An 8659-nucleotide genomic window follows, 5' to 3' on the forward strand; every position below is an offset into this window, starting at 1 on the left:
CCAGCCCTGTTGCCGGGCCTCTGCTCCCTGCCCCGCACAGCGTGTGGGATCCCCGACGCCGCGCGCCCCAGGAGCTGTCGCTACATGCCCGGCCGCTCTCCCACTCACATTCCTCCCCGCCTCGCCTGGCCCCGCCTGCCGTGCAGGCACCCTTCACGCCCAGGCGAAGCCCGGCCAGGCCCGGTGCAGCCCCGCTTCACCCAGGAGGCATTTTTGGGGTGCCCGCGGGCAGGCGCTGCCCCCAGGGTCCTCCTGTGAACAGGCAGCATGCGGGCATGGGTCTGCATGGCAGCAGTGCCGTGGCAGGGCTGGGAGGCAGCTGCATGGCAGCCCAGGCACGGGGCGCACAGCCAGCTGTTGTGGGGTGCAGAGCCAGCTGTTGGGGGGTGCAGAGCCAGCTGTTGTGGGGCGAGCAGCCAGCGGGTGGGGGGCGCGGTGGGGCAATGCCAGATGTTGGGTGGTGCAGAGCCAGATGTTGGGAGGTGCAGTGTCAGCTGTTGGGGGGTGCAGAGCCAGCTGTTGAGGGGTGCACAGCCAGCTGTTGGGGGGTGCAGAGCCAGCTGGCACAGGGCTCTAGGGTGCAGTGTCAGGGCAAACAGGGGGCTGTGAAGTGCAGCACCATCCAGGCAGAGGGTTATGGGGCACAGTCTCACTTGTAGATGGGGCTGTGGGGTGCAGTGTCAGTTGGGGCAGGGGTTTCTGGGGGCAGTGCCAGCCAGGAAGGAGCTATAGGGTACAGTGCTGGCTGGGGTGGGGGGCTGTAGGGTGCAGTGCCAGCCAGGAAGGCACCATGAGGTTCAGTGTCAGCCAGGGCAGAGGGTTATGGGGTACAGTGACACCGTAGTAGAGGGCTGTGGGGAGCAGTGCCACCCAGGGCAGGGGGCTGTGGGTGCAGCACCAGCCAGGCAGGAGCTGTGGGGACCCCTCGGTGGTGGCCCAGGAGGGGGGACACATGCAGACAGGAGATGTCTGGTGTCACCACTCCTGTGGTGGCTGTGCAGGGCTTCCCTGCAACAGGGACAGCCTTTGACACCCACCACTCACCAGGCCGTGCACCCAAGGGTGCTGGCCCAGCCCTCAGCACACAGAGGTCCCATCCCCCAACCCCCCCGGCACACAGGGGTTTGAAGCCCCCAGCCTGTCCCACAGTGAGGACCAGCATCCCCCAGCCTCGTGTGACCTGTGCAGGGGGAGACGCACCCCCGGAGCGGGGCCGGGGCAGCACTGCACAGCCCAGTCCCGCCTGAGTCCACCCTCCCCTGCAGCAAAACACCCGTCTGCTTTCCAGCCCGTCTCGTTCCCGGCCACTGCAGCTTCCTCTGTTCCTCTGCCAGCACCTGGCACGGAGGGGTTCACCGCGCCGTGTCAAGCTGCCGGTGGGGACATCTGGGGCCTTCGTGCTGGCTGTGGGCTACCAAAGGGGGTGATGGTCACAGCCTGCTGGGCAGATGGATGTGCCCCTGGAGATGCTGAGGGTGCGGATCCCTTCGCCCAGCTGAGGTCTGGAAGGGGAGAAAATCCCCCCCCCTCCCGCCCCCCCGCAGGTGGCCCGTGGCTCCCTGCCACCCAGCCACTGCCCCAGCACTCACCTCCCAATCACCCTGCTCATGCCCCCACAGACTCCAACCCCCCCAGTACCCCCCAGCTGGATCCCCTCTTGCCCCAACCCCTCCATCGTCCCCCATCCCTACTGGGGGCATTGCCTGCAGCCGGCGTGGCCGGGGGGCAAGTCTGCAGCACCGATGAGATGCACCTAATTATCCCTCATTAAGAGGGCAGGGCTCCTGCCGGAGCCAGGAACTGGTTCGTGCTCCCCGGGGCCAACCTCGCCACGCTGGCAGAGATCCCGGCTGTGCCAGGAGCCCCGGTTTCGTGACGTCAGGTGGCCCCGGCACCCCTGCGGCCCTTGCCGCCCCCACACCCAAAGGCAGCGCAGGGCTGGGCAGAGCCGGGGGGTCAGCGCAGCGCCGGAGGTCACCCCGAGCACCCCAGCGCTTTCGGGAGGAGCAGAGCAGATGTGTGGGTTCCCTCCCCGCAGGAGCATCTGAAGCTGTTTTCTCACGCACAGGTAACACTCAGCTCCAGGGATGCTGAGCCCTGGAAATTTGGGGGTGAGTGGTTTTGGAACTGTCGCTTTTGGCTCTGCTCTGGCAAGCTGGGATATCCGTGGGCACTTTTGGTTCACCAGCCAGACCGATTCCTTCTGCACCACCTTGGGGAGACCCAAGAGCTGCCAACACCCCCAGCTCTGCTGCTCACTGCCTCTCCGGGCTCCAGCTGCCAAGGGAAGGTCATTTTCCCACAGCCGTGGATGTGAAGGAGCTTTGAGAAAGTCCTTCTCCGCTCCTCTCTCCCCGGCTGCCCGTTCCCAGACCCGCAGGGCAGGAGGCCGATCCTGCCGGGCTGCCCGGGGGGCCGACGCCACAGCTCCTGCCCTCCAGCAAACCCAACAGGACTCACTGCGTCAGGCTGCCGGCGACCAAAAGGTTTTGCTCCGCGGGCTGCCTGCAGTCCCCATGCATGTCCTGTCCCTCGCGGGCAGGTAACGGGGCTGCGGTGCTCAGCTGGGCAGCGTGACTTTCCCACAAAACACTCACAGGCGGGATGGGGCGGTGGCAGTGTGGCATCCCCTACGGCAGGATCCCCCAGCACCACCAGCCGTGGGGCTCCGAGGGCTCCAGTTCCACCCATTGGAGTGGTACCATCACCACCAGCCTCCAGGGTGCTCGGCCATGAGCTGACCCTCTGGTTCATCTCTTCAGAGGCGGGACGGCCCCATTCCCAGGGCCTGCCAGCCCCCGTGCCAGCAGCAGGAGGGACTGCTGTTTGCAACGTGGCTCTGCTGCCTGTAAAGGGACTTGGACAACGCTTGGGTGCAGGTGTCCACACACATCCCGCTGACCGGTGCGTGGCCGTGCCCGTGCACCAGGAGCAGTAACCAGCAGAGGGTAGCAGACGGTCGCAGCCATCCCACTGCAGGTTGGGCAGGGGATGCCCAAAAAGCACCTCTAATCCCACCCCGCTTCTCCCAGGCTTTGCCCCACTACATCCTCCAGCACACCTCATGCCCTCACTCTGGATGTGCAGCCCCAGTGATGCCTGTTCCAGTCTCCCCATGCCCACAGCCGCTAACGCGGTGGATGTTGGTCTCTGTCACTCCCTAAGCCATTCTCAGGTGAACAATGGAACTTCAGCAGGCGTGCAGCACCCATCGCAAGCCCTCAGGGCAAAGTCCCTGTCCCAGGACACTGCCCATGATGTCACCTGGGACTTTTGGGGCCGAAAGCTCAGCAGAGACCCACCAGGCTGGAGAATAGAGGGCTTGGAGAACCAAACTGCAGTTTTCCACTGCCTAGAGAAGGGTTGTGGAGAAGTGAGACACAGCAGTGCATGGCAAAAGGACAAGAGACAATGGGCACAGATGCCACAAGGGAAACTCTGATGCACATAAGGAAGACAACCTTTTCTGGGTGTACAGTGCAATGCTATGACAAGACAAGATAGTGGTGGGACCTCCATCCCTGGAGGCTTTCCAAGCCTGACTGGACATTGGAGGCTCTGATCAACCTGACCTTTGAAGCTAGCCCTGCTCGACCTCTGCAGGGCTCTTCCACCCTATTTCTTTCTGACACCCATGAAACCCAAACACAGCATTGTCTCCTAGCTTTGATCAGGTCTCCAGGAGCAAATGGCCTCTATGGGGTCCATCACACCTGCGATGTGTCAGTATCTCCCCTCTCTCTGACACAACCTCTACAACTACGGCAAGAAGAGACTAAAGGAGGACTTGTTCTAGCTTTATCGACTAAACAGCACTGCCTGGGCACAATCCCTGCCTGTGGCACATCCAGTTGAAATGCGGCAGCAGCACAGCATCCACCGCAGGCTCACGGAGACAGCTGGCAGCTTCCTACCCCCCCCCCAGCCTCCGTGGGGGAGCAGGGCCTCTGCCAAACAAGGCAGCCAGGTTTCGGCCTCGGCACCGAGGGCAGTGTGTGAGCCCGTTGTGCTACAGACCCAATACCGCATCCCTGAGCCTGGGCTCTCTGCTCCACATGCCAAGTGCCATCTGCGGTTGCCTCACCAAACCCCAAGTGTGCACCCCAGAGCAATGGGACCAGCTAAAATGTGGGCCCCAGACTGGGAAACCTGGGGCGGGGGGGGTGGGGTGGTATGGGTGTGGGGGTGTTCATTCCCCATCTCAGCTTCGAAAATATCATGTAAACAAACAGGGTGTGATGAATGGGAGAAAGTGCTTGAGTTGATAAAGGAGCCCGAGTCCTGCCCCACAAAAGGATTTCTGCCTCTGTTCTGCTTCTCAAAACACTACCCATCTCATTTACTCAGCCACAATGTTTATAACTTTAAAAAAACCCTAAAACTAAATTCCCTGGGGAGTTCATAACTCTAAGCTGCAGCGAGGCTGATCTTGTGGGCATGTCACACCGGTCAAACGCAAGAATCACAGAAACTAAAGAGTTCACATGAAAAAGAATTATATCTGGGGAGCTGCCAAACTGACGACTTAATGATCCACAGTGCTGTTAAAATCCAGGGAGTAGGTGAAAAGCTGTTAAGTATTTGGCACTGCTGGGCACGCCTGTTTGGAGAGGCGCCACGTAAAAGCACTGATAGGGGTTTCGATAGGGCGTGCACACGTGTTGTGCTACCAACACACCCAAGAAGGTCTGTCCTGGGCCTCTCAGCATCAACCGCTGCTTTTTTAAATGGTTATACACTGCGGGAGCACGGGGAGAGCCCGACCCGTGGAGCTCAGCTGGCCACAGCTGGGCCACGTCAAACTGCGCCGAGCAGTTCCTGCCCTCATTCTTTAACTGCAAACCACGATTGCGAACATTTCCCATCCTCCCTCTACCTCCTGACCTCCAGCTCTGGTCACCCAGTGCACCTCCTCAGCCCCAGACGGGGAATAAACTCTCCGGCGAGGCCAGGCATCGATCAGCTTTGATGTTTATTGCTTGCTCGGTGACACGGCACGGCACGGCTGAGCACGCATCCCGGCGGGATGGGCAACGCGGAGCAGCAGTACGTTTCGGGCGCACGGGCCTCACTGCAGGGAGGTGTGAGCTGTCTCCCCGCCGGCACCCACACCAGCAGGACCCGATGGGGACGATGCTGGGACTCCTACGCTTCGGGGTGCGCTGGGTCATGGCGGGGAAGAAGGGGCTCATGCTGTGAAGCAGCGGGTGGCTATCGATGATGATGCTCACTGCGGGTGCGGGAAGGGTCGGGCAGCAGAGGCTGGTATGGAGAAGCCCTGAGCGAGCGGACAGCCTGGCTCCTGGTGCCTCACTGCGAGTGGATGAGCGCCCCGGCGCCTTGCCCGAAGCCAAAGCCCTTGGGACCGAAGTTCTTGGCGTAGCAACCTGCGGAGGACGGGAAGGGAGAGACGGGTAAGGCCGGCAGCTGAACAGGAGCAGGTCCTCCTCGGGAAGCAGGCACTGCCTAAACAGGACGGGGTTTGCCGTATTTGTTGGGCAAACAGAGAGGCTCCAGGCACAGCGGGAAATCCCCCGGCTCTGCGGCCAGCCAGCACAGCCAGTCCCCACAGGCAGCTGCTGGGGCCACCACCTCCCCAAACCTCAGCCCCATCCTGGTTCCCTGCACAGGGGTTTTCACCCCCCACCTCCACCCTTCGGGGTGCAGGACAAGCCAGCGGGGAAGGTGGCACTCACCTTTGCAGTAGATCTCCCCGTCCTTGTCTGCCAGGGTGGTGGACTCCAGGCTCTTGCCACACTTGGCACAGCGGAAGCAGGACTTGTGCCAGGACTGCGGGACAGGAGCAGAGCCCGGTCAGACAACACCCGGGGCCAGGGCAGCAGCGCTTTGGCTATCAAACAAGGTCTGACCCAAAAGGGTTGGCAAAGAGGCCTGAAGGGGATGAAAGCTTTATTCTGGAAGGAGTGGTCCTCCCAGCCCCGGTGGGAAGATACAGAGAGGGAACATCAGGTGTGGTCACTGCTCCCGCATTGATCTGGTTTCAGAGAGCTTTCACCCCGACTCCCAGAAGTCATTTGTACAGTAATTTGTACAATAATTGGTAAGGAGCAATCCCCCCCCTTTGGAGGTTGTCCTCTCTCGAGCAGCGTGATAAATCCACCGAGTTACGTAGCGGAGACCCGCTGCTGTGTCCTGGGGGTGGCAGCGGGGGTGGGACACCTGCCCCCGCACAACTACAGCTCCAAGGAAGGCAGCAATCGGACACTAAGAATGCAGAAATAAGCCAATGTTTAAAAATACCACCCCCCCACAGCTCCACCAGTCCTCTGGGGATAAATGAGCTCACAGCCTTTGAGCAGACCTAGAGTAGCCAGAGCCGCTCACGGAGGAATTTAAGTAAACACTTTGGAAAACATGAAACCTTTTTTGGAAGAAAATGTGAAATTAGGGGGGCTGGAGGAGGAGGTAGCGGATGGAGTCATCCCGCAAACATTAGCACATGAAATACATGCTCTGGAATCCTCTCCGGGTTTGCTTGAGTGTAATTGCTTTGCCAGCTTTGGTTCCCCGTAAACACTGAGGCCAGAAGCCTACCAGGAAGCCCAGATCATTATTTTAAGGGTAAATTTGGCTTCTGACCCTGGGCTGACCCTCAACGCATCCATCACAAATCCCCGTGCTGCCAGCTAGGGTATGATGATGCTGGGAGGCCCTTTCTGTTGACTAGATGCCTCCTTTCCTTGCTCTGGGGACAGAGGACGAACACAGAAGCCCCAGGGAGGACAGAGCACAGCAGGGCCAGTGAGTGACCCAACGTCACCAGTGAGGCCATGAGGCTTTCCCAGCACGGCCATCCCATCCCCTGCGGCACGAAGCCAAGCAGCCTGACCTGGCTGCCTCGGCAAGCGCTGCACATGTTCCTGACCTCAGAGGGAAGGTTGCTTCAGGGCAGAGACCTCACCCGGGTCCTCACCAGGGCTGACAGAGCAGAAGGTGTCCCCATGCCTTACAGAGAACTTCCCAGAGCTGGGCTGGGACGAGGCCACAGCTTGGGGCGCGAAGGACCCTGGTGAAGTGATGAACTTGACATAAGAAGTACCAGGGCTGTTGCAGAGTATCCTTTACATCTGACCCTGGGCAGACCCAGTCCACCCACAGAACAGCCCAAGAGAGATGCACCTAACCCGTGCCCACACCTCCAGCCACCTTCCCCTGCCTGTGGGCAGTGCTGACCACTGGAATTCATTCCCTGCCCCGAATTTGGGCTGCGGCGTCTCAGCCTGTGGCAGAGGGTGGAGAAGGCTCGCTGGATGTTGTACTTGTTCAGTTAGTGGTGCCAGTGTCCACAGCCCACATCACTGCCCATCCTCCCAACACATCTAGCAGCAGGGACATCCACCATGACCTCTCCTGAGCAGTGCTCCAAATATTTAGTATAAACTGTATTTCTCTCCCATCTACAAGCCTGTAAGAGTGAGGCAGCCTGGAGAAACTGTTTGACAGACATGCCAAGATCTCCTTTTGGTACCAGGCTTCTAGGTCAGCATGGCCACCAGACCCCGAGCCCAGCCCTGGGTGGAGGCGCTGGTAGCCCAGCCTGCAGCAGCCTGTGGGTCAGGTCAAGATCTTCTCTGAAGGTCTCTCTGCCACACAGCAACTTGTGGCACGTGCGTGCCCCAGCGACTCCATCCTCCTTCTTACCTTTCCAGCTCCAATCACCTTCTCGGCTGCATACACTGCTTGCCCACAACGAGGGCACCCATCAGCACCTCCAACTTTCTGGGCCATTCTGGATGCGTTAGGGTTGGTGGGTCGGTGGGTCTGGCCCCTGTGGGTGGGAGGGAGTTCATGATCAGTTCATGATCCCTCCTCCACCTTGCACAAGCAAGGTGGAGGAGGGAAGAGTTATGGGATCACAAAACCCAACCGAGTTTTGAAGGGCCCAGAGCTTTAGGCACAATGTGTTGAGCCCCACGGAAACTTCAGGCTGCGTGCTTGGAGGGGATGGGCAGCATGCTCAGGCTATGGGGACATGTCCCATCAAGCCCCATCCCACCCTGCAAATAAGGTTCAACGGGTTTCCCCCGAGGAGCAGAAAGGCAGGGCAGCCCACGGGACTCTCCAGATTAGATACTGCTGGAAGTTCATGGGCTACGCAGCCAAGCATCGCAAGGCGTGGGGGAGAAGGTGCCCACAACAGCCCCAGTTTCGAAAACAAGACTTGAACTCACTCTTCATATTTGATTCCCAGAGACTCGCCCTTGTCAGTGCTCAGGGTCCCTGCTCCCTGCCCGTATCCATAGCCCTTGGGGCCGTACTTCTTGCCGTAGCAGGACTTGCAGTAGATCTCCTCTCCATGCACAGCAACGGTGGTGCTGTCCAAGTTCTTCTTACAGACCACTAGAAAAGAAGGGAGGGCGGTGCCGTTAGCCTGCTCATCCAGAGCTCGCTAATTAGCTGGAGAAAACAAGTCCTCACAAGGGCGAGTACAGCTCAGCTTTCAAGGAGTAAGGAAACCCTAGACAAGTTCCTGGTTAAAGGGAGCGCATGCAAAACAGCCAGAGATAAGGATCACAACAAGAACACTGTCAGGCTTTAAAAGGAAGCAACAGGGTTGATATGTAGAAAAAGCTCTGTTAACCCTCTTCATGCGGGTATCCTGGAGATGCACCCAGGCAGGGCGGGTTGGAATTTCCCT

At 59.7% G+C, this 8659-nt stretch overlaps 2 protein-coding genes across 3 annotated transcripts in view; both read right to left on the bottom strand.

The window, feature by feature from the left end:
• PHLDA3 (pleckstrin homology-like domain, family A, member 3) overlaps window positions 1–287 on the bottom strand; it is a 1216-nt gene extending 929 nt beyond the window's left edge. Inside the window, exon 1 of the mRNA XM_009881340.1 lies at window positions 201–287. Within this exon, the coding sequence (XP_009879642.1) occupies window positions 201–287 (87 nt within the window). The remainder of the gene's footprint in view (window positions 1–200) is intronic.
• Window positions 288–5117: 4830 nt separating this feature from the next.
• CSRP1 (cysteine and glycine-rich protein 1) overlaps window positions 5118–8659 on the bottom strand; it is an 8744-nt gene continuing 5202 nt past the window's right edge. Inside the window, exons 2-5 of one of the 2 annotated variants that reach the window (XM_009881318.1) lie at window positions 8193–8361; window positions 7663–7789; window positions 5697–5790; window positions 5118–5387 (exon numbers count right to left, since the gene is read on the bottom strand). In XM_009881318.1, coding sequence (XP_009879620.1) covers window positions 5311–5387; window positions 5697–5790; window positions 7663–7789; window positions 8193–8361 — 467 coding nt within the window. In that variant the 3' untranslated portion in view covers window positions 5118–5310. The remainder of the gene's footprint in view (window positions 5388–5696; window positions 5791–7662; window positions 7790–8192; window positions 8362–8659) is intronic. The other variant, XM_009881319.1, reaches the window with a different exon arrangement.

This window comes from Charadrius vociferus, unplaced genomic scaffold (assembly GCF_000708025.1).
Source record: "Charadrius vociferus isolate BGI_N301 unplaced genomic scaffold, ASM70802v2 scaffold333, whole genome shotgun sequence".
Taxonomy (NCBI): domain Eukaryota; kingdom Metazoa; phylum Chordata; class Aves; order Charadriiformes; family Charadriidae; genus Charadrius; species Charadrius vociferus.